The sequence below is a fragment of the Neofelis nebulosa genome, chromosome X (assembly GCF_028018385.1).
Source record: "Neofelis nebulosa isolate mNeoNeb1 chromosome X, mNeoNeb1.pri, whole genome shotgun sequence".
Classification (NCBI taxonomy): Eukaryota; Metazoa; Chordata; class Mammalia; order Carnivora; family Felidae; genus Neofelis; species Neofelis nebulosa.
Window position 1 is genome coordinate 15,290,978 of NC_080800.1, and position 24,349 is coordinate 15,315,326.

At 47.5% G+C, this 24,349-nt stretch overlaps 1 protein-coding gene across 7 annotated transcripts in view; it reads right to left on the minus strand.

Annotated features, from left to right (window-relative positions):
• The window catches only part of PHKA2 (phosphorylase kinase regulatory subunit alpha 2), a 70,966-nt gene that overhangs the window by 23,889 nt on the left and 22,728 nt on the right, over positions 1-24,349 (minus strand). For 6 of the 7 annotated variants that reach the window (XM_058713991.1, XM_058713989.1, XM_058713990.1 and 3 more), the window contains exons 3-15: positions 23,958-24,116; positions 20,874-20,921; positions 19,540-19,708; positions 17,457-17,539; positions 15,109-15,189; positions 13,435-13,533; positions 11,075-11,221; positions 9,136-9,189; positions 8,407-8,529; positions 5,351-5,446; positions 3,550-3,657; positions 1,741-1,819; positions 215-349 (exon numbers count right to left, since the gene is read on the minus strand). In XM_058713991.1, the coding sequence (XP_058569974.1) occupies positions 215-349; positions 1,741-1,819; positions 3,550-3,657; positions 5,351-5,446; positions 8,407-8,529; positions 9,136-9,189; positions 11,075-11,221; positions 13,435-13,533; positions 15,109-15,189; positions 17,457-17,539; positions 19,540-19,708; positions 20,874-20,921; positions 23,958-24,116 (1,381 nt within the window). The remainder of the gene's footprint in view (positions 1-214; positions 350-1,740; positions 1,820-3,549; positions 3,658-5,350; positions 5,447-8,406; positions 8,530-9,135; positions 9,190-11,074; positions 11,222-13,434; positions 13,534-15,108; positions 15,190-17,456; positions 17,540-19,539; positions 19,709-20,873; positions 20,922-23,957; positions 24,117-24,349) is intronic. The other variant, XM_058713992.1, reaches the window with a different exon arrangement.

A 24,349-nucleotide genomic window follows, 5' to 3' on the forward strand; every position in this document is an offset into this window, starting at 1 on the left:
ACAGATCTGGCGAAGGGCACAGCCAAGCTCTGGTGACATCTACTGAATTGAGTGAGAATGTACTGGTCTGCCACCCTTCTCCACTTTGAAGAGGTCGAGCCACACGCTTTGGTGGCTTGCCCAATTCTTCACAATTCACACCTATCGGTCTCCCCCACACCCGAAACCATGATGCCCCCTCACCAAAACCACCCTGCTATTTCCCCAAACCTACCAAGCTTGGCATATATGTGACTAAGAATCCGGCCTGGCTGGACTCGGATTGGATGAATGTCAGCAATACTCTGGACGTTTACCCCATGTTTCCTCAACAAGTCCTTAATGTGGTTGTTTTCTGCCAGAACGGTGACTGTGAACAAGAGCGTAGAATCTGCATTAGACTGGGGCCTTCTGTCTCCTCACATGGAGAATATATTGTATTGAATATATTGGATAAGTTTCTGAAACTGTACTTCTGCTTCCTCCAGCCCAGACCTTCTGATATTTGCTATTCTGTTCTGTTCTCTTACATTAAAAAAAAAAAAAAAAAAAAGTCGCTGCTGAAGACCCATCAGCTGGTCCCGGCCTGCAGCTGGAAAAGCAGCCCGGTGGATTTACGGGCTGGCGTAGCAGCGTGTGTCGTGGTCAAGCGCAGACTGTGGAGTCAGGTGAATCAGTCCACCTGGACGTGAGAGTGGAGTTGGTGCCTCCAGCTGTCAGCTCTGGGTCCCTGCGTGAGCTGACCTCTGAGCCTCACGTGTTAAGACATGGATGAGAATCACAACCGTCACGATTTCTATCTGATCGCAATGTTGTGACAGCTGGGTGTGTGTCTGAGGTCCCGGAGCACGGGAGCGACGCAGGGCCTCTTGCCGCATCACAGGCAGGGGTGGGGAAATGAGTCCATGGCCGCAGAGAGGGCTGCCCCCTCATTTGTTCAATAATTGCTTTGAACCTGTTGACTGACCGTGTGCCAATCAACACAGAAGCTACAAGAACAGTACGGGCCTTGTCCTTAAGAAACGTAGGGTGTAATTTAGAGGAAATAAGGCCTGTACACCACGTGCGTTGATATCAGCTGCCACGTAAGTTGCTCGGCTACGTAAGAGGCCCGCAAGCTCCTCACGAGTCCTCCCCAGGAGGGAGGGGGACCGGTGAGCCAGGACCCGCACCGAGGGTTTTCCTGGTGACAACTGCGGTGCATCTCGGGACCACCCTGTGAGGGGGCACCAGTTACGATGACCCCGAGGCACGGGGTGGTGAAATCACATGGCTCGGCAGGGACAGCACTGCGGCGGCCCAGGCTGGCCTTCCTCCTCTCTGAAAGAGTTGCTGGCTGGACAGGAGGGGAGGCAGGTGGAAAAACATGGGCCTGCAGCTCTGCAGAGAAGTCACACCTCAAAGGAAGCAACGAGTAAACCTTCACTCGGGTTCTGAATTTTCACCAGGGTCATGTTCTACTTTTTAAAGAATTTCAGTAATGACAAATGACGCGCGGTGAATCACTTGTGCCCCAACTGCGATCAAGATTTAGATTCAAGAAAACAATGGCTTTGTAGAAAGTAACTTTGTGGTTGGAAGAATACTGTTGCCTTTGGGAACTAGTGAGTTATAGAAGGTATGTCCAGGAAGTAAGTGATAAACGCTAGAGCACACATACATACTTTTTACAAAGTGGGATGGGAAACTAGGGAATCTTTTGCATTAAAAAGAGCATTGGTTTTAGACGGTTGGATATGAACAGTAAACACGCTCACAAACCTTGCACTACGACATCAGGTTTGACGGAAGTGGAAAATCTTCTATTTAAGGGATCAATTTCCCCAGTGGCAAGGAATCCCTAGGACAAGAGGAGAATTAACACTATAAAATACAATTAAATTTCACCTTAAACCCAACTTTGAGAATGAAATATTTTGGGGCTCAAAATATTCAGTATTTTATTCCTTTACGTTGTTTAAATCAATTGCTTATCTTCTCTGAAACACAGTACACCTTTTGGATAGCCACTGATACACGTATTGTGTTTCCAGCACCCAGCTCTCTAAGCTAGTCAGACACGCCAGCGTCTCGTGTGAGCGAAAAGAGCAATAGTGACTAAACTTCCCGAGTCCTTACTCCTCGCCGGGTCCCGTGCTGAGCCCCTCCACATGCCTGGCCACACTCAGGCCTCCCAACAGGGAGGCACTACGATTATCATTTTATAAGTGGGGAAACCGAAGTAACAAAGCACTTAAGGTAAGTGGCAGAGAGGGGACTTGGCCCCGGGGTGACTATCCTGAAACACAAAGCTCCCATCCCTGCTTGCAAAGAGCGCTGTTTGCATATGGATCTCCTCACGTCTTCTGCAAAGGACTGGAGCCCTCAGCAAGGGGATCAAGGTGTTCTAGGAGTTCTGAGGAAGAATCCGACCCAGTGCTGGGCCTAAATGAAGGCCTTTACACGGAAGAGGAAGAAACAGCTGTTTGTTCCCCCATCTCACTGACACAGACATCAGAGCTGGAAAGTAATGCAGAAAATGATCAAGCCCAACCTCTTCACTTTACAGATGAGGAAACCGAGGCTCCTGAGGCCAGAGAGCTAGTAAGAGGCAGACAAGACACATGAAATGTGTCTGACCATGAAATGGAGGAGGCAGTCACACCCATGAAACAGCTGCCCCACCTCAGCACCGGCAGCTCCCAAGGGCCGCTGCTACTGTGAGATCTTTACTTCTGATATTTTGCACACTAGGAACCCCAGTGGTATTGGAGCCACTACTCAAGCTCCCCACCCCCAACTTCCAGAGTCTGACAGAACACACAGGAATGGGCCAGCCTCACAGGCTGGAGCTCCTAGCTCTTCCCCCGGGACTCTTTCCTCCACACCCCTCCCCGGGGGCCCAGAGTAGTCAGCTGGGCAGGAGCCCCCCGAGGACAGATGAACCCATCTGATAACCTCACCCACACACCATCTACACCATCACCCCCGTTGGGGAGGGGGATTCATTTTTAGTAGACAAAAAAGCATTTGCATTTTAAAAACTTAAGCCTGGGGACGAGAGAACATTTAACAAGAAGAAAGGAGTCAGAGGCAGCAGACCTTCTAAGTAAGGGTGTTGGGGGCTGAGGGAACACCTGACACAAAACGCACCACAGGAAAATGAGCCCCTCCCTGCCCCTTGACATAGACAGACTGTGCAGCCACGCCATTTCCTGTGCCCAGGACTGTGCCAGGGGAGCCGGAAGCCGACTTCTCCAAACCTGTATCTTTCACACATGTGCGGATCCTGACTGGGAAGCTTCTAGTCTCCTGCTGACCATCGACTCAACCAGGTTCCAGCCACAGGCCAGGAATGTGAGGGGGGTTGGTGCCTGGCACGCAGCGAACTCTGAAGTGGCTTGATTTAGTAAATATGGGCACACAAGCCCAGGCAGCAGGCCTCAGAGCCGACCCAGTCCAGCTGCCTTTACAACTCTGAGTTGCCAAAGTCATTCACAGCCACGTGGGGCAGAGCTCCTACGCTCTTCTAGGGTCCCCTGTACCTCAAATCAGATGGCTTCCAGTCTGTGAGGTCCCCAAGTCCCCTACCTCTGCCAACAGCGAGCTGAGGATGTACAAGGACTGACCCCACAGATGGGGCAGCTTCCCCAGAGGAACTCTGTCCACCGTGTGGGGGTTCTTATACTCTTCATCTACCTGGCAAAGAGAAAAACCCAAAGTCAGAATGTCAGAGGATAAGGAGGCCCACGTCACTGTACATCGGGAAGCGCGCTGAGGATTTACAAAACACCACTCATTCGATCCCCGAAGCCAGTCCTGTGCGAGCACTGGGGCAGGGAGGCCGAGGAGCTAAGGCCTTTGCGTGGGGGCCACGTGGCTAAACGCAGCCGAAATGGAACTGAAATCCAGGCCTGGCTCCAGGCCAGCGCCCCTCGCACAAGCACACTGATGGCAGAAGGCAGAGAGGCAGGCACACGGAGCCTGGACTGCCTTCTGTGAGCACCGCTCTGGGCAGCAAGAAGTCTCGCAGCTCATGCTCGCGCTCGTCTATATGATGGGTACGATGATCTAAAGCACTGCCCTATAGCCAAGGCAATGCATCGCAGGATGCTAAGTCAGGTTCCTCCTGTCTTGTTATCCCCAGGAGCTCACAAACTGTGTGCCTATGCAAGACGGTTACCAGAAGGTGGCACTATTTATTGAGGAAAAATAGTACTGTACTATTAGATCACTAATTTTCCACCAGGGACTCAATAAGCTGGATCCACTGGGAGCTTCTGACTCATCAAAATAAGCTACGGTTCTTTTTTCAGATGGACAGCGCTGCATATACATTGTAAAAGTCAGTCTGCAATTTTCTCTGATGTAAACTCCATGCTGACCTTCGGATTCATTATTTTTTTTTTTTCAAGCCAACTCTACCCCATCATGGGGCTGGAACTCACAACCCCAAGATCAAGAGTCACATGTTCTACCGACTAAGCCAGCCAGGTACCCCTGGCCTTCGGGTTTTTAGCCATTACAACGCTGGTTGGGGTTAATGTTAGTGACCGCTTTTTTCCTGCAGAAAACACAGCAATCGAAGAAAATAGGAAACACTTCTCCTTCTCCAAAAGGGAAAGTCACACCACGGGGGGAGTCATACTCTGTGGATTAATCAGTGATGTTATTAATAAATTGTTAAAATTTGCTGCCGTAGTAAACATTAAGAAAACCTTAAACTCGTAAACTACACAGAATTAACCGTGTCAGTAACCAAAATGAGCTGCTAGCACGACAGTGTGGAAGGAGATTCTGCAAAATGTCAGAGTTATCGTTGGTAGCAAGTTTGGTTATCTTTGGGTAGTAAGAGGACGGAGAAGTATTTTCTCCTTTCTACAGAATCCTGGATGTTTTACAGTGTACAGGATTACTTTCACAATCAGATTGTACGTTAAGGCTATTTGAAATGTAAGTAGCGTTAAGAAAGATTGCAAAGATCTGGAATGAGAAATACTTGATGCAAAGAACAGAAGGCAAAGTGTCTGGATCAAAAGACAGCTTGGCTCTGGCCTCCCCCCACCCTTGGGCCAGCTCCTGCCTCCCTGTGAAGGTGTCGCTGTCTCTCGGCCCCTCTCCACCCCAGTGCCTGCAGGTCCTCTTAACGCACTAGGCCTTTGCAACGCCGCTCTATGTCTGCCTCCATTCCCCAGACCAGCTCCTTCACCCCCCAGTAGCCTGTAACCCTCGTCGAGACAGAGCTGGCACTGTAACCCCTTTGTGCCCCGTACCTAGCTTGGTGCTGAAGAGACCACTTCTGGAGAAAAGGTGTTAGGTCTGAAAGGGGGATGAAAAATACCAAAAGCCAAGCACGAACTCACTTCATTTTAGATAAGCAGCTCTCGGTTACCTTGTTAGGTGGGATGGCATACAGTTCTGGCACCAGGTGGATCCCGTTCTTGCCTCTGATTAATATTCCCTCCAGGGCCTCTCGGTACTCTTGGACCTGAAAAATGGCCCCATGCCCCAGCATGAAAGAGGGGTCACTAACACTGTAACAGGAGTACGGCATACAAAAATACCTCTCTTGGCAACAGATTACTAGTAGGACACAGGGCCAAGAAATGCATGAATACCTTCCACTTCAGAAGGGCAGGAGGAACTAGGACTCTTGCCGACAGCAAAGGTCAGAAGGAGCTAAACGCGTCGGGCTTTTCTGTATCGTCTGAACTCATGACTTCAATATTTCACCCTTAACGTCTCACATATGTAAATTTTGTCTCACCAGCTAGCCTGTATAAACTTCTTGGAGTGGAGGCCAGATCTTAAGCAGGGTATCCCTATTTCGACCTACCGGTTTTCCACTTAAAAAGCCCTCATTCAAACATTTATTGCTCAACAAATACTTGCAAAATCGAACCCGATGTGAGGAAAAGGAAGTGTATGTACTATGATTCATGGACCCGATTCTTAGGATGCACTGCTCAATATAACAAAAGCTGTTGATGTAAACATTTCCATTAAATTAAAAAGGCAGCGATAAAAAACCTATGTATGAAAAGGACATAGACAAAAGGGGAAAAACAATCCTTAACCCAGCCACCCAGCTATTTAACACATTTCATCTTTGGAAAACCTAATCAAATGCCTTTCAGATCTCATTTTCTTTACTTTTGAAGTTTGTGGACAACAAAGTCTGAGCAGGGGTGTGTCATTTTTTAAAGATCGTTGGGCATCAAGTGGAAGAGACAGAATAGGGCTAACAGTAGTAAATTCTACGAGGCCTAGAAAATAAGGTCCTAAAGCACATTCTTTTTTGTCTTCTCAACCTTTTGTTTGTAATAACTGTCAAACTTCATCACAATTGAAATTCCAAATCAATTCTTTTGAGACCTTTCAGTTCTGGGATAAAAAGACCGAAAACATAAGACCCGAGATAATCCCCAAGCATAACAGTAAGTATCAACGACAGGGGAGCATTAACATTTCAAGCTTACTGCCATGTTGGGAAGGAAGAATTCCCTCTGCCCTTCAAGGTCCTTCTAGCTGGACTGAGACTCAAGCTGACGTGAGACAGATTAAGAGGAGAAAATCAAATTTAGTTACATACATATGGGGAATCCACACAGGAGATTCTGAAGACAGTGAGGCAACACGAGGTTTATCTGACATCCTGAGCTCAGGAGAGGGGTAGGGGTCCGAGGATACAAAGGGAAGGAAGACCATTTGCAGGAGGATGAGAGGAGATGTTGGGAAAACAAAGGTTGCCCTGCTCTGCACTTAAGTTTCTGAGGTAAAGAGGAATCGTGTCGGAAGCTCTCTTTCTGGTATAGGCAGGCAGTTGAGGGGGAGCTTAAGAGCTTTTCTGGAATCTACTGGGTTTTTTGATTACTTTTAACTCAAAATAATGTTCATGCCAAAGCGGCCCATCTTGGGGTGGCCTGCCCGTGGCCCCTACACCCACTTCTGAAACCCCTCTCAGAATTTCTGAGCAGAGGCGGCTTTCAAAACCAAAATAAATCTTTGATTTCTGATCCCACGCCGGTGCATGTGCTCTGAACAGGTTAAGACAGCGGTGAAGCATCTGTCTGTCAGTCATTCACATGCGGTTCACGAGGATGGGTCTGTTCTAATGCGTACCAAAGTATGCACAGCAGCAAATGCCGAAGAAGTCTGTCTTGAACCAATGGATGCCGCATTAACAGATCTTTATTCGGCACTTGCTATACACACCAGGCACAGGGACTAGATTAGTGAAGTGGTCAAAGACCGCCTCCACCAGGGTGCTGTGACAGGTAAGTGGGAGATTAAATACAGCTATAGGTGCCATAGTGTGGTAAGTACTGTGGGACATATAAAAGGCTTTTTTTTTTTTTAATCCAACTTTTAGGATCAGGGAAGGCTTTCTGAAAAAACAGACATTTACGATGAATCAAGTGAAGGAGAGAGGGGCAGCTGGGGGAGAAAACCAGGACCTGGGTATTTAAGAAGAGGGGAGCCAGCACGGACTGTCCAAAAGACGGAAAGGGTTTCAGGGCATCCCAGAACTCAAGAAAGTAAGTGAACCGTAAGAAACCAGGTTACGGTGTTGAATACAAGGGCCAGATCTTATGAGACCCCACAAAACATGTGACGACCTTATACCAAGGCAAACCGGAGCCTTTGGAAGCTCTTAAGCAAAGCAGCGACACGATCTAATTTGCTTTTTAATAAGATGCCCCTGGCAGCGGTATAGAGAACCAGCAGGGAGTGAGGCTGGCGGCGGGGCCACCAGTTAGAAAGCTGTTACATTACATGGTAGCTGAGGGTACTCTTGGACTAGAGCTGAAGGCAGCAGAAGCCTAGGCAGGTGAGAAGAAGACAACAGAACTAAACGTGTGTGGGCCAAGGTGGTCCCCGATGAGCCCCGCTTCCCGTTACTCATGCCTGTGTGTAGTCCCCTCCCCTTGAATGTGGCACGACCCTTTAAACAAGAGAATGCAACAACAGTGACCCGGCCAGTTCCAGGCCTAAGCCTGAAGAAGGCGTGGGAGCTTTTGCTCTTGCATTCTGGGGGAAGAGGACCACCATGGAAACAGCCTAACTGCTCAGAGACTACACTTCTGTGAGAAGCAAGGCCTGGGCCCACAAGCCCAGCCAAGGTCCCAGCCAACAGCCAGCATCAAGCTGCAGGCCAGGTGAGTGAGGCCATCTTGGAAGGCCATCCTCCAGCCCCAGCGAACCAGCTGTCGCCAAGGGAAGCAGAGACAACCCGTCCCTGCCGAGCCCTGCCCAAACGGGGCAATCGTGAGCAAATAAACAAAGCAGTTGTGGCTTTAATTCACTATGTTTTGGGAGAGCTCGGTAAGCGGCAACAGGTAACTTAAAGTGCCCTCAGTTCTTGCATAACCTTATGTTCTCATACTAATCGGCACACCCATGGGACGAAAATGCCGATTATCAACACAACACCCAGCACTTTCTCACCTGAACGGCGTCACCGTTGAAGACCCCATCTATTATGAAATATGTCCAGAACACAGGCCATTCACATTCAATGTTTTCAAAGAGCTTGAGTTCAGCAGGGTCATAATGCAATCGGTTTGGGTCCTGGAATCAAACAGGAGACCGTCTAAAAGGTGATGTCAGATCACACGTATAACACCATCGTACCTCACTGGGTTTCCCTCGCTTTCTGATTCAACCCAGCTTTGCGGCTGATAACGATCAGGAGTCTGCTTTAATGGGGAGAAGCTATTTTTGGCAGTTTTCCGTGGAAAAATTTCGGAAAAGTAAATCAGAAATGTACACAAGACTCCTTAGTAGTTTATATTAAGCTTCCTATATCCCTAACAAATAAATAGCAATTGGCCGATCACGATGCTTGGCAGACTATCTGTTTTACTGAAATCACTCTATCAGTCACGATGGCAGAAAAAACTCAAGAGGGAGGCCACGGTTGCTCTTTAAAACATCATGTGAGCCACAGAACTGTTTTGTCCTTGTCTACAGGCTGCTTTTAAACCACCAGCCTGCTGTCCTCCTGATGATCTTATTCTTCTATTGCCTAACTTCAGCCTCGCTGTCTCCAAAATTAAGACTTCCCTTTCCAATTTTCCAACATGTAATTTTATAATCAAGGAAAGGAGAACACCACAGTGGTGACTTAAATATGAAGCACTTAAGGAACTATAAGAAACAATATTTAAGTACAACCTCTCTTGGGGTTTTATAACCGTCTCGAAGGAAGCGACAGCATCCATAACGCCCCTAAGAAGAAAAAAGAGTGCATTCGATGAAACAGAAGAATTTCTTTGCCTTTTTATTTTGATTCGCGTCAGCCCTTCACCCCCATTCCCATCAATCTTTTAGTAACGAACGAAATGTGTACCAAGTGCTTTTTGTTCTCAACACAAAAAGTTATTTTTAAGTAATAAGCAAAGTAAATTCAGGTTTGATTAGTGCCAACGAGGGAATGCCAAAACTTTCCGTCAGAGTATCAGGGCTGGGAGAGTAATTACTGAGAGTTCAGAGTGACCAGCCTTTCAGTCTGATTGGCTGTATCACGCAAAGATGCAAAGGGACCCTCACTGCTTGCAAAAGCCACTAAGGGAGACACTCGGACTGGACTACTTCTACTTGAAAGACTGGATAGCAGAAAGGACATTTCAGACTCCTCACAGTTAGGCTCTGGATGCAAAGAAGTAGGGCGGCGAGGTGGGGGCAGGGGCAGGGGTAGGGTGGGGTGGGTGGGGCTTCCTAGGACTCAGGGCTGTTGCTGCTGGTTTTCCTGCTGCAGGCTCCGATATTCTATTCATTCGTCTTCGGCTTTCTGGGTGTTAAGAAAGAAGGGCGGTGGCACCGCGCTGTTAACGTGCCTCCCTAATCCCTGGATGGCAGTGCTGGGTGCCCGCTCCCAGTTGGGGCTGCTTTAGCGCTGGCTGCGGAGGCAAGCACGCTCTGTGTGGCCAGCTCTGCGGTGTTCTGGGAGTCCTGGGGAGGCCCAGCCCAGAACCCGCTCCCCTTTAAACACTTCATTCCCTGCATTAACTCCCTGCCTACCTGGACGAGCTCAAACAGCTTGCTTTTACTCCACTAAACCGTGAGACAGCTTCTTTGGGGGTATGACTGGGGACCCTTTAACCCCTTTGAATCCAAGGGCTAAAATCATTTCTATGGAATCTAAGCAGGATCATCAATATGAAGATTTTGGCTTAGGAAATGTAAATGTTTTTTAAGGAAACTTACATTTTTCATCATTTTACTGATAAATCCAGTTGCCTGGACTATTTAATAACATTCTCAGCTTGGTGTACTGTATTGTAGTTCGTGCATTTCACCTCAAGGCAGGGATTTTTTTTTTAATTTTTTTTTAACTTACATCCAAGTTAGTTAGCATATAGCGCCACAATGATTTCAGGGGTAGATTCCTTAATGCCCCTTACCCGTTTAGCCCATCCCCCCTCCCACACCCCCTCCAGTAACCCCGTTTGTTCTCCATATTTATGGAGAAACATCTCTTATGTTTTGTCCCCCCTCCCTGTTTTTATATTAGTTTTGCTTCCCTTCCCTTACGTTCATCTGTTTTGTCTCTTAAAGTCCTCATATGAGTGGAGTCAGATGATATTTGTCTCTAATTTCGCCTAGCATAATACCCTCTGGTTCCATCCACGTAGTTGCAAATGGCAAGATTTCATTCTTTTTGATAAGGCAGGGATTCTTTTAACCTCAATGTAACTTGGGGATTGCCAAGTCCTCAGAAATTGTGCATGAAGTTGGAGGATACTGGGACGTGTGCGTTTTTTTCTGGCAGGGACTTTATAGCTTTCAAGACGTTCTCAAAGAAGTCTGTGATCTCTCACGGGTTAAGCAGCTCTGCTTTAGAAGTACAGGAGGGATACGAATCGGGGTTCAAAGGCGCCGGCTTGGGCGCTTGAGCTCAAGCTCTGCTATCAGGAAAAGAACCAAGACACTTGAACGCTCTGAGCCTTTGTTTTCTCACCTGTAGACTCGGCTTTGGATGCTCTGAGTCCACTCAGATAAACCAAGCCTCTGACCTCACGGAGAACTGAGGCCCGGGTGAGCGACTCCATGTGATCACATGAAAGGGGCACATAACACAGGGTAGGGGGGCACCAGCCTGATCAACGCTTACCTGGAGCTTGGAAATAATTTCATTTTTGGTCACATTCACAAGGTTCATATCTTCCACTGCAAAGGCCGGGAAAGAGATAATGGAAAGAAGTCCAGCGTCAATCTCCTTAGACGTTGATGCTCTTGGCAGCATGGAGAACAGAATAGACTGAATGAGAAACAAACAGGTGGCTTTAACCTGGGAGGCGCTGATAGTTACGTACGATATCTAGAGACCATGACCTTAGCCCCAAGGAACACCTGAATAAGTGTGCCAATTCTGAGTAGAGCTTTTTCCTACCAACACGGCCCTCGCTGGGGGACCTCGCCTACCCAGCCAACGACTCCCGTTCCTTGCGGGAGAGAAGGAGCTCGGGGAGAGCACGGTACTGCCTGGAGCGCATGCTGAGAACCGCTGGTCTCCCTCCCTCGGGTGCCTTCTGTAGACTGTGCTGTGTCTTTTAGGACACACAGGAGAGGGACTAAGGGCTAATGCGTCAGCAGGCCGGGGTGTGCTGGCTGTGAAGACGGAGACACAGAAGAACACACATATGGGGCTAGCACACAGAAATGTCCGGCTTCTGTGGAATGTGACTGGGTGATCCAGAACCCACTTGAAGAGGGAGGCCAATCCGAGAGACCACACAAACAGGCAAAATGGTAAATAACAGAATTACTTTAGTCCTAGAACTAGGGTTACTTAGTGGCACTATAACGTGACCTCGATTATAAGGTGGTTGGGTTAGGCACTATAAACGAAAGGAAGGTGAAATGATAAGGAAAGTTTGCGAAGGGAAGGTAGCTGACACTGGGATCTAACATGTACAGACATGGGGCTAGTTCCCTGCAAACATAAGCTTGCTAACTCTCAGATACACATGGTGCACTACACTAACTGATTTTCAAATGTTAAACCAATTTTGCATTCCTGGAGTAAATCCCATTTGGTCGTTAAAAAAATTTTTTTTCTATTTTATAAAGAAGGAATTTGGATACTGTGCCCAGGGCACACGAGGGCTCTGAGACTCAGACACAGAGATTCATGTGACAGAACGAGGATTCTAACCGAGGCCCAGCTGGCTATAAAGCTCACACAGTTTCCCCTAGGGACTATGCATTATTAAGATGTATCATCAGCTTGTTCTGTTAAACCGTAGCTCAAGAAATAAACAGATTCCCCATTCAGGACTATTTGATGGGGGGAAACGGAGTGAGCCGGAAGGTAGGTAAACACGGCGGAACCTTCAGCTTCAGAATAAAGCTTCGTTTTCTTATTTTTATTGTTTTTAATTTTTATTTATTTATTTTTTAAATTTACATCCAAGTTAGTTAGCATATAGTGCCACGATGATCTCAGGGGTAGTCCTTAATGCCCCTTACCCGTTTAGCCCATCCCCCATCCCACAACCCCCCAGTGACCCCTGTTTGTTTTCCATATTTAAGAGTCTCTTATGAGAATAAAGCTTCAGTTTCTAAAGCAAACTGACCTCCAAGCCCAGTTCAGTAACTAGTCGCTCACTCCTAGGCTCTCTGCCTGCACACACGGCCCTCCCCCCAGAAGCTCTCTGCGTACAAGCTGATACTTCCACGACCCTGGCGCGGTACCTGGCCCAGAGGGGGCCCTCACTAAGTAAGAGTTTGCTGACTGACCAGCAATCGGTGACCTACTGCCTGCTCGATGGAGTCCCCTAATCTGCAACGAATCGCTCCTTTCTCTGACCTGTATTTCATGCAGTTTCTACTAATTTTGCCATTTCTCCCATCTCACCTCTCCTCCACTATCCGTCCCGCCCCTCCCCAGCCCTCCCCAAGTGAACTAATGCTTGCTAGTCATCCATTTTGGTGGCACCACGAAATAAACTTGAGAGAAAACCACCTGTATGCTCAAAAACCGAAAAAGATGTTGCCTCCAGCAAAAGAAGGTTGCTGTGATTGCTGACTCCGCAGATACACCTCGTGATCATCGTGTCTTGTGTTTACCCAGTACTTTTTAGCTCATCGAGTGCTCTGACAAACTAAGTTCATTTACTCTGATCCTTACAACCGCCTTGTGTGACGGGAGAGGAAGGTGCCAGCACGCCCGTTTTATGGATGAGGGGACTGAAGCTCAAGGAAGCCAAGTACCACCAAGCGAGAAATGTGAGGAATGCGGGCTGCCCGGCTGGCTCAGTCGGTAGAGCATACGACTCTTGATCTTGGGACTACTACGTTCGAGCCCCATGTTGGAAGCAGATTACTTAAAATCTTCAAAAAACAAAACAAAACAAAACAAAACAAAAGCGAGAAAGAAAGAAAGGTGAGGAATGTGACGTGGAGCCCAGTCTTCCATTCCATCAGCCTCCTGCCCTCCTGTCTGGACTGTGAGAGGCTTGGAGCTGTTACCTGGCAGTGTTCGACATCATCAGGCAGCACGTGGATCACTGACTTGCGTCCTCCATGGGCTCCAAAGAGGTCCAGTTCGTCAATTGCCTCAAGGGCTGCCTACAAGCACAGGTGTGAATCGGATTTTCTTTCTAGTAAACGGACACTTTCACAGCCACGACTCCTTTACCATTAAGCAATCTAGCGTAAATGCCTTCCCCAAGGTGGGGAAACATATCAGTAAAATTCAGCTAAAGTGTCCTGGAGACAGGTCCTGTCCTTATTTTCAGTGAAATCACAACTTTCCTGGATGTTGCCACTCTTTGTAGAAACAAGAAAGAAAAAGCAGACTAACGTTCCCCCAAATGAAGTTAGTATTTCTCCCAAAGTGTGAGATATCAATGAGTTTATAACATTGTGTGGCAGGGAGGGGGGGGGGGGGGCGGGCACTAAATTCAGACAGCTTTTCTTTCACCTATTTGTGTTAATTTTAACATTAGCAATCTGCCACTTAAGGAAGTTAATTCTTTTAGTATTAAGCTTTCTGTCAGTTGACTGTAACAGAACATATTTATTGTTGTTTTGAAAATTCTAGCTCTGGAGTCTTTATTCTATCCAAAAATATACTTCAGTCTTGAGCAAGAGGGAGGCACATTAAATGTCTAGGGCAAGAGACATAAACCGGTGACTGGCAGACTGAATCTGCCCCACAGGTGTGTTCTGTTTGGCCTGATGAAGTTTCATTTTATTATTTTTTAATGTTTTATTTATTTTTGAGAGACAGAGACAGGAGTGGGAGAGGGCAGAGAGAGAGGGAGACACAGAATCTGAAGCAGGCTCCAGGCTCTGATCTGTCAGCACAGAGCCCGATGCGGGATTCGAACTCATGAGCAGTGAGATCATGACCTGAGCCGAAGTCGGACACCCAACCGACCGAGCCGCCCAGGCACCCCAAGGCCTGAAGTAGTTTTAAAAATGATTTTGAGGGGCGCCTGGGCGGCTCGGTTGGTTAAGCGTCCGATTTTGGCTCAGGTCATGATCTCACACTCCATGAGTTCGAGCCCCGTGTCGGGCTCTGGGCCGACAGCTCAGTGCCTGGAGCCTGCTTCAGATTCTGTGTCTCCCCTTCTCTCTGCCCCTCCCCTGCTCATGCTCTGTCTCTCTCTGTCTCAAAAATAAAGACATTTAAAAAAAATTAAAAAATAAATAAAAATGATTTTGAACTGGAATACTTTTAGAGAAAGTTTCCAGTGCCTCCAATACCCCTCAATACTTTTCTATCTGGCCAGCTTCATTTGTTTATGTTACTTGCCAGACCTGAGCCCACAGGCTTTGGAACTTTTGAGCCCTGCCCTACAAAGCAGTCATATTCTTCAGCTCTCTTTATGACCCAGAAAAGGAGACTGGACATCATACATCCAGATGCTTGGACAACAACAAGAGCTTAGACCTGTGGGTGATAATAATGAGGAAGCAGGACACTTATTTTCGGGCACAGGCACACTTCAGTGTAGGAATCCTACATTCTTTACCTATAATCTCAGCTGTCCGGGGTACCTGTGCCACTTGAATTTCATACTTGTGGCTGACTTGAAAAATATGCTCATTAGATTAAATCCATCCCCCTAAAGATGAGAACCAAATCAAAGCAGTAAAAATGCACAGCAGGAAGAACAAACAGGTCAAGACCATCACCTTGGCCATTCCTACAGAGCTTGCGTTCAGTTCCGGAATGCCCTGATTAGTCTTATCTCCGCGCTCCCACATTCCATAATCCTGAGGAAGAAAAAGGTAGTCATCAGAGCAGGAAAAAGAGGTATATGAGAAGTGCTAGGGAAACATAATTCCTTTATGTTACCACAGGCACAATGGCACACGAATATCCATTCTCAAAGGTGACAGGATTCATGGCTGTGTTTGTCCTTGATTTCACTTCATTTGACCTCTGTGTAGAATTTAACTCAAGTGGAACAAAAATGCATGCAAAAACACTCTCAATTTTCTTATTCCTAAAAGTTATCAATTTGTAAGAAATTCCTGATTTGTAGAGAACAACATGTTTTATTTCTCTTCAAATGAAATGCTGCCCCTCTATTTAGCTAACTTAAATTGTAAGATAGAATAAAGAAACTTTAACAGATGCATTATAGCTAGTTGAAGCCAACCAAACCACTTAAAATAATTTAATACCAATTTCTAGCGTTACCTCTTGGGAAAAAGTGCTAATAAGCAAGGAACAAAAGCCAAAATCAAGTGAGGCACAGAATACTGAACTTGCCCTATCTTTTAAACCAGATTAATAAGAACTGGGTCAGAACATGCCATCCACACAGAGGCTGTGATCCACGCATACCTTTTATAATTCGTATTTTCACTGAGGTGAGGCAAGCGCTGGATACGCTTCTGAAATAACGCTACACACGCTACTGAAAAATGACAACCCAACGAGAACAGGACCAGTGCCAGAATTGCAGCGTTTATTGTTTGATCTGCAAAGACGAACATTTCCAAAATGTGCACACCGGAGCGGCTTTCGTCTCGGTCCTGCTGGCACACCTTGTAGCTTAGCCCCAGGACTCCTTCCTCCGTAGTCCTCATACCTGGGCCTTTGCGCGCATTCCACGCCATTCTCACTCCAACCCCAGAGCCAAGTGACTCATCCTCAGCAACTGCTTTGATCAGCTCACCCCCCTGTGGAGGACTCTAAAATGACAAACCATTTATTCCCCAGGGGCTCCCGGTCAAATGTCTCTCTCTGGCTGGCCACACACCTCTGTTATCTGGCCCCCGCCCCTTGCACGCCCACAAGCAGACTCGGTTTTCCGGTTTTCCGCTTGTCTCCAAGACTCTGCTTTCAGGCTGTCTCCTCCTTCCCCCTGAGCCCCCTCTCCCCAAGGACCGCTCCCGCATTCAGAGCTCATTCCCGCCCATGACTGCACATGCTCTTCCCGCACCGTTCTGCTCACCTAAACCCTACTCACCCTCCAAGGTCTACCTCAAGTCCCACCCTTCCCACAAGGACTTTTCTGGTTTCTTTAGACCTGGGCACTGCCGCCATTTGGAGCCGGATCCTGCCGTGTTTGGGTGCTGCCCGTGCGAGGTGGGATGTTCAGCAGAATCCCTCGCCTCTGCTCACTAGGGGCCAGTAGCTCCCTCCACCGTGTGACAAGCAAAACTGTTACCAGATGTTGCCCAACGTCCCCCGGGAGGGGAAGATTGCCCCTCGTTGAGAATTGCCTCTTTAGACCCGGGGTAGCCCTTGGACCAAGCCTAGTTTGCCATGTATTTTTGTAAACAAGGTCTGTCTGGGACACAGCCATGCTCACATGCTCACGTGTTGTCTAGGGCTGCCTTCCTACGACAATGGCACACTTGAGTGGAAGCAACAGGGACCGTAGGGGCTGAAAAGTTGAAAATATTTACTGTCTGGCCCTTTACAAAAACTGTTTGCCGACCCTTGCTCTAGACCATAGTGGCGTTTTGGGTTTGTTTTTTTTTTTTTTTTGAAAACAAACTCTACCCTTTCTTTACTTCCCTTACGCTCAGCTTTGCAAAGGTTCCTTGTTTTCTAAGAAGTGCGCAAGGCGCCGCCTTCCATATCAGACAGAAGCCTGGAGGAACTGGGTGGGGTTTATACAGTTTACACCCACCGGCACCGGCCAGGGCCCACATCTGGCTCTGGGCCCTCCGCCTGTTGGCTGCGTGGGGGGATCCCCACGCACAGCAGTTCCTACCCACACGCCAACGCGGCCGCCCATCACCCTGGGTCAGGCCGGCCCGGTACAGGCCACAGGACACGTTTTGGTCTTATTTCAGATCGGAACAATGGGTTCGAGCAGAGCACGTGGTGCATTCCAAAAACATCAACTCCCCAGCTGCGTTCCAGGTCGAAAACGTGCACTCTGTGCACAGAGGTGACAGTCACAGAGCTCTAACCTCGCTAACCTTCTGATCAGCTCCAAACAGTCTGGCCCTCCAAGAATGGTAGGAGTTTTATTCTTCTTAACTGGACACCTGAAAACATTACCGGGGTTGATACTTACAGCGACTTTATATGCAGCTTCTATGTAAAAAACAAGATTCTGTACGAAGGCCACCTCGTCAAGGGTGAAAATAATACGTAAACCTAGTAAAGAAAAACAATAAAGTTACGGACTTACGTTGTGAAGAGAGAGCTGCCAATTACCAACTACAAATACCACACTAGGAAAGAAATCCTTGTACCCCCCATTTTCAGTTTTCTTACGAGCGCATCAAAAATTAAGTCTGAAGCATGGGGTGCCTGAGGAGCTCAGTCAGTTGAACATGTGACTTCGGCTCAGGTCATAATCTAACAGTTGATGAGTTTGAGCCCCACACTGGGCCTGCTGCCGTCACCCTGTCAGCATGGAGCCTGCTTAGACCCTCCGTCCTCCTCTCTCTCTGTCCCTCTCCCACTCATGCTCGCTCTCAAAAAATAAATAAAACATTAAAAAAAACCCTTTTTTTAATTCAGTCTGAAGTAAATTGGAACGGTTAATGCCTAATCTCTGAAAGAAAAAGGAAGGGAGGAGTGTGTGCCTACAGGTAGTAAAAATGGGAAGAGAAGGTGTGGGGCCTTCTGGTAGTGCTGGATTTGTGCAAAGAAGTTTCCAACAAACCATGAATTTTAGCCCGGAGCAACCAGACACCATTCTTACCCTTGAGTGAGCCAAAGGGTGGGTACATTTCCCCAGTGGCAGGCGAGAGAGTAGAGCCCCCAGCGTCAGGAGACAACCCTTAACCTCGTGGAAAGGCGAGCTCCCCGGACCTCCCTAGGGGGCTGCACTGAAGCAGGCGGTGACCAACAGGGCTGGAGTTTTGCTTGGGTCCTTTAACGTTTAGTTGATCATGGCAAATACACATACTTTTAAAGTATGAATTCTTGAAGCTGGTAGAGGTATGGTGAGATATGAACTCTTGCATCAATGGGGGGAGTTTGGCTAGTAAACTGTTCTGAAAACAACTTGGTAATATATGTAAGTAGCCTCTGAATGACACCCAACAGAAGGAAGCAAACGGAGAAGGGGTCAAAGTTGGTATTGCAACATTAGTTACAATAGGGGGAAAAGAATAAAGGAATGGTTTGATTATAACATATCCACTGATAAAGTCACTAAAATTATGTTTATCGAGAGCTTGTAAGATCATGGGGAAAATGCTCAAGTTACAATGCTGTATAATAAAGATTATTAGCCATGCAAACGATAAGACCTTAAATAGAAAAAAAAAACTTGGAGGACACACATTCAAATGAAAATGGACAGTGGAATTTTTTCTTTGTATTTTGTTAAATTTTCCAAACTATTTACAGGTTCATATTAATTTTCACAACCAAGAAGTATTTTTTATAAATGCCTGGTGTATTCACAAAGCTGTAACAATATCATTTGTGGATTTCTGCTAACTTTGAGTTTCACACCTGCAGTCCGAACTACACGGGAAGCCTCTAACTCCAAAGGTCAGTTTACCGCCGGTGACGAGAACTTGGCGACACAGCAGCTGACTGACCTAAGCCCCGGGGGCCACAGTGGCAGGCTCTGGCCCGGGAGGGACCCTCTGGTTACAGACGAGCTGCGGCCTGAAGCTCAGGAAGCCAACGGCTCGGGCTGAGGGGCAATGCTCACGGTCGGGGACTTCGGGCCCACTCCCAGCATGGGTACTATGGACTGACCGACCACTCCGGGCACACAGCCGAGCTCTAGAAATGACACTGTTTGGGTATAATTCAGGTAGATGAGGGTGTGTCTCGAAGGGGGTGAGCCGGGCAGTGAGAGGAAAAGGTGAAGGGGCCAGGCCTGCTAATACTAGAGAAGAAAATCCTGAGAGGGGGTTTGCCGCTGTCTGCAGATGTTCAGACTGTCAGAAGTCGATCTGATCTCGGCTGCTCCAGTAAACAGTGGCAGCAAGGAAGCTTTGGGATCAACAGCCCTTTGTCCTACCAGTCCTCAGAAGGTTGGCTATGAGCATGTCACAGAGTCAGTGCACGTAACGTTACCAAGAGCATGCTTTTTCTTTACAGAAATAACTTATTTTGAATTCTAATCAATGCCTGTCCCTCCCCACCCCCTTCTCCCTGTACAATGGGCTCGAACGACCCTGGCTCACCGGAGGCCGTCATCTGGGCCAGGAACAGGAGGAAGAGGGAGGTGGCATCCACCTGGAGGTGGCCCCACTGGTCGTCACCCACCACGGTGCTGCAGGTGGCGGTGTTGTACTTGGCGTGCAGGCTGTCCTTGGTACTCTGAGTGTGCTTGAACTTCTCCACTTTATGTACCTGAGGGAGGAAGCAAGCCGGCTCCACACAGTAAAGGGGCTGACGGCGGGCGGAGGCCATACCCAAAGTCCATCTCTTAGTTCTAGACCTCTTAGCAGCTACCTCTGGGAGCCAGAGGGATGGAAGGCAGCACATGATCCCTAGTGAGCACCACACAGAGGGGCTGTGTGGGGGATTCTTCCCGTCCGCACCAGAAGGGGCCCGGCCCAGTGGGATTTTAACAAGCTCTGCAGGGCGACGGGTCAAGCCAAAGGGTTTCTTTGTCTGCATATGCCCGGCATGAGCTGTGACACACGGGAGGCACTCAGTAAGAGAGAGAGGGAACAAAGAGGCCCCGTTTAAACTTCAACTTCTTGTTTCCTTATGTCCAAAGGAAAGGGCAACTAGGTCTTCGAAGACTAACCGGGCATATGCTGATGAAGGGCGGGGACAGTATCATTCATCTCGGAATGCGTGCAGATCCCAGCAGGATGTTCTGCACACAGTACAAGCTCAATGAATTGTTTTATTTACTCCTCGCTGAAAATACCAGTAAACAGCAATGTCAAGTTTTAAAAACTCAAGCATTTCAACTCAAATGAAAGGAAACCCTTTTATAAACTCAACAAAATAAAGAGTGCTACATGGCTGTCTGGGAGTGGCTTTAAAAAACAATGATATCTGGGGCGCCTGAGCAGCTCAGTCGGTTAAGTGTCCGACTCTTGATTCTGGCTCAGGTCATGATCTCATGGTTCATGGGATCGAGCCCCATGTGAGCTCTGCACTGACAGCGCAGAACCTGCTTAGGATTCTCTCTCTCCTTCTCTCTCTCTCTCTCTCTCTCTCTCTCTCTGCCCCTTCCCTGACCGTGCTCTCTCTCTCTCTCAAAATAAATAAGTCAACATTGAAAATAAATAAATAACAATGGTCTCTGCCCCATTTAAAAAAAGGGCATGTTCTCCTTTTACACAAGTAACTCTTCAAAAGAGATTCTGAGTAACGGGGTCCTTTGAGTCTGGGTCCTTATTGAAGATAATTGAAAAGGACAAAGAATATAAAATATTTCCTATTTCTCTTCCACTTGAGAAGAAAAGCTCAAGACGCTTTAGGGATGTTAGCTGTCACCATGTAAATGATAAATACCCACTGAGATGACCTGAAAACACATTTGCCATTTTCTGCCTACCTGTCTCATCATGCACTGGAGAAGACCCCGCATCAGTTTCACCACGTTCTGCGGAAATAAAGCGGGATGAGTGACGAGGCCAGCTTCCCTGCTCCATGAAAACCACCTCCTTACCACGTGGTCGGTAACCAGGGCTGCCTGGAGACCTCCCTGAGAAGGCACATCCTGAGCATATACACGTCTTCCGATTGTTTCGATTACCTCCAATCCATCACAAACAAAGAAAATCTGGATGCAGCGACTTATCTCAAATAAAGGGGTTGGACCACATGGCACCTCCAGTTCTGAAATCCACTGGTGTTTTAGCGAGACAATTTTTATAAGCCTAGTGCCCTGATGTTTAATTCTGATGTCACAATTCTTAGTAATTCAGTTTTGTCATGCTAAAGATGAATTAAGTCCACCATCCTGCCCCAAAGTAATGACACTTTGCCAAAAGAGCCATTTGTGACACCATCACTGGACTATTGAGTAAAGTTCTTACAAAATGCAAGTAGCCGCCAAGGTTACTCAATAATACGTATCGCAACCAACTATTGTAATTATTATTATAAATAATAACAATAGTACGATGATAATCAGACATTCTGCCCAGGAGCTGTATAAAACACTTTACCTGGGTTCTGTGTAATTCTCGCAAACAACCTTACGAGGTGAGTGTCATTATTACCCCACTTTATAGATGAGGAACCTGAGGCTGAGAAAGATGAGGCGACATTGCTAAAGTCACGCAGCTGGCAGGCGTTTGAGCTCTTAGTCAATACGTTATGTTGCCTCCCACTTCCTTCACAATTCAGGCCCATCGAAAGACTGCTCTTAATAGGTCCTATGAGAAACACCATAAAATGAATTCACAAGTGGCTACAGAATGGGACAGTTTGTAGGTCGAAGTAGACTGGCTGGAAGAAGCTCCCACCCAGGACCACGAGCATCTCCTGTCTTGCAGAACGTACGTGGTTTGCCGAGGAGGAATGTAGTAAAGGCCATGAAAGTTAATTACCAGAGAAAAGTCTGGAGTGAATTATCCTTCAGATCCTTCTGCCTCTAAAATCCTAGGATTCTAGCATACGATTTCACTTTAGGTCATAAACTCTTTTGAGGCAGAAAATGTTACCTCACGATAAGGTTATAACTAACATTGCTATAATTAACATTTCCTACTGTGTACAGCGTGACCATTTGTCAACTGACTTCCCCTCAAGTAAAGAAAACTTATTTTCCATTATGAAGAGGCACAGTGGTTCCCAACTGGGTGGCCATTCCCATCCTCCAGTGGGGAGGGAACATCTGGAAATGTGGGGCCAGGAGCATTTTTACCGTCACGAAGGTAAAGATGGGGACTACCGGCATTTAGTGCATAGGGACCAAGGAGCCTAAGTGTCCTGCCATGCATGGGCTAGTCTCACACAATGAACGACTGTGCTTCCCAAGCTCCAAGCGCAATAGCATCCCTGCTTCGGATCACTGGAAGATCCCATGTTATCTTCCATAATCAAGGGAAACGTCTCTCTTTAGTCGTCAACCACACTCATCAAAACAACGTGCCCTATTCGTGCCTCGCTATCGTCCGTCACAGAGCAGCAAATCCAGTCAACTCTAGCCTGCGTCAGAAAATGCTTACAGAGGGGGCGCCTGGGTGGCTCAGTCGGTTAGGCGTCCGACTTCGGCTTGGGTCACGATCTCGCCTTTCATGAGTCCGAGCCCCGCGTCGGGCTCTGCGCTGACGGCTCGGAGCCCGCTTCAGATCCTCTGTCTCCCTCTCTCTTTGCCCCTCCCCTGCTCACACCCTGTCTCGCAAAAATGAATAAACATTAAAAAAAAAAATTAAGAAGAAAAGAAAACGCTTACAGAGGAGAGGTACATGGTGTGTGTGCGTGCGTGCACACGTGTGTGTAGACGGGCAGGCTTTACTTTGACTTCGTCTCAAGGGAGGATGGGAAGTTTGATGAACATCCACATTAAATTATTACGCTGCTAAGAACGGCTCACTTATGTGCTAGCTATCCAACTTCTTGGGGAAGCACCCAGTGCTTGCTATAAGCATTTTTTAAAACTACCTCTTGCTCTACCTCCAAGGCTTGGTGATTGTATCGCCTTACGCTCAGCAACGTCCAGTCAAATCCAAACCGTCCTTCCCTTGCTCCCACAGACAGGTTTCCTCTCTTAAGTTTCCCTACTGTCGTCAAGGCTGCCCACAACTCCTGCCCACTTCGGTTGCCATCACAAGCACTGATCGGGCTGTAAGAACTCTCCCTGGGTCTGACAATCGGCTGGCTGGGAGGGCCAAGGAGGAACGTACGAATCAAAGATAAATCCAAAAGGTTCTCCTGCTAAGAGGACTATAATTTTCTATGTCAATGCTTTCTGCTTCAACACCGTCACTCCAAATACTCTGAAAATACCTCCCGTGCTCAAGGGCAGAATATTTTCTTACGTACTCAAGGATGGCAAACCTTTGCTTCGGCGGGTGCGTCAGTTTCTGATCTGAGAAATCAGTAAGAGGATTTCATAGTGCTGTGATGGTAACACAGGCATGAATATTGGACAACACCAATGTGACTCAAAATTAAAGGTAACTATAAATTAATAAGACCGCTTTGGAAGGGCTCAAACTGGAAAGGAATTTCTAAGGGAAATTCCGAAAATGTTTCAAGCAGCAGCAATACCGTTTGGAGAAATACCCTTTCAACATGACTACTACAGAGCATACACTCCGGAACGTATATTTCTGGTGTATTCTTTGAAAACAGTCATTATATGAGTGTATAATGGCACTGTGTATGTAAGTATATGTAAAATGGACAGAGCATGTGAGAGAGACATGTAGCTGGTTAGAAATGTGGACGCTTTCTTTTCCTGTTCAGAATAGTATGATTTTTATTGTTTTTAAGGAAGACAAAAAATCTCAAAGAGAAAGACCAATGAGAGGTGGAGGCTACCTAAGCACCCCCCTAAAATATTCTATAGCAGGAATGGACGGGGCGCGTACACCGAACTGTTCTACACAAACAGCTACCTCCTTGGAGGCTTTTCAGTTCAGGGGAAAGGGGCTGAGCAGCCAACGTGGCTGCCACTCGGCATTACCTGCTCCAGCTCGTAGGCTTTGGCCTTGTCCTCGTCGCGGTCGGCATTCTTGCGGTAGGCCATGCCCAGGCCCCACACGGCCAGAATGCTGTAGATGTTATCCCGCACCCAGGCGTCCTTCTGTTCGTGACTGGCTGACAGCAGCCCTGTGACCGGATTCTGTTAGACAAGAGACACAAAATGACTCAGCGCCACCTTCACCCAACTCCTGGCAAACGGACGCCTGCCCTGAGGGGCACGCCGAGGGCCGGGATGAGGAGTAGAAATCGGAGTTCTGGTCCTTCCTTGCTCTGCCACCAACAGCATGGTCTTGCGAGAGAAGTGACGTCACTCCTCTGTGGTTCCCTCATCTATATAATAGAAATATTAGCCTAGAAAGTCTCTAGGGAACC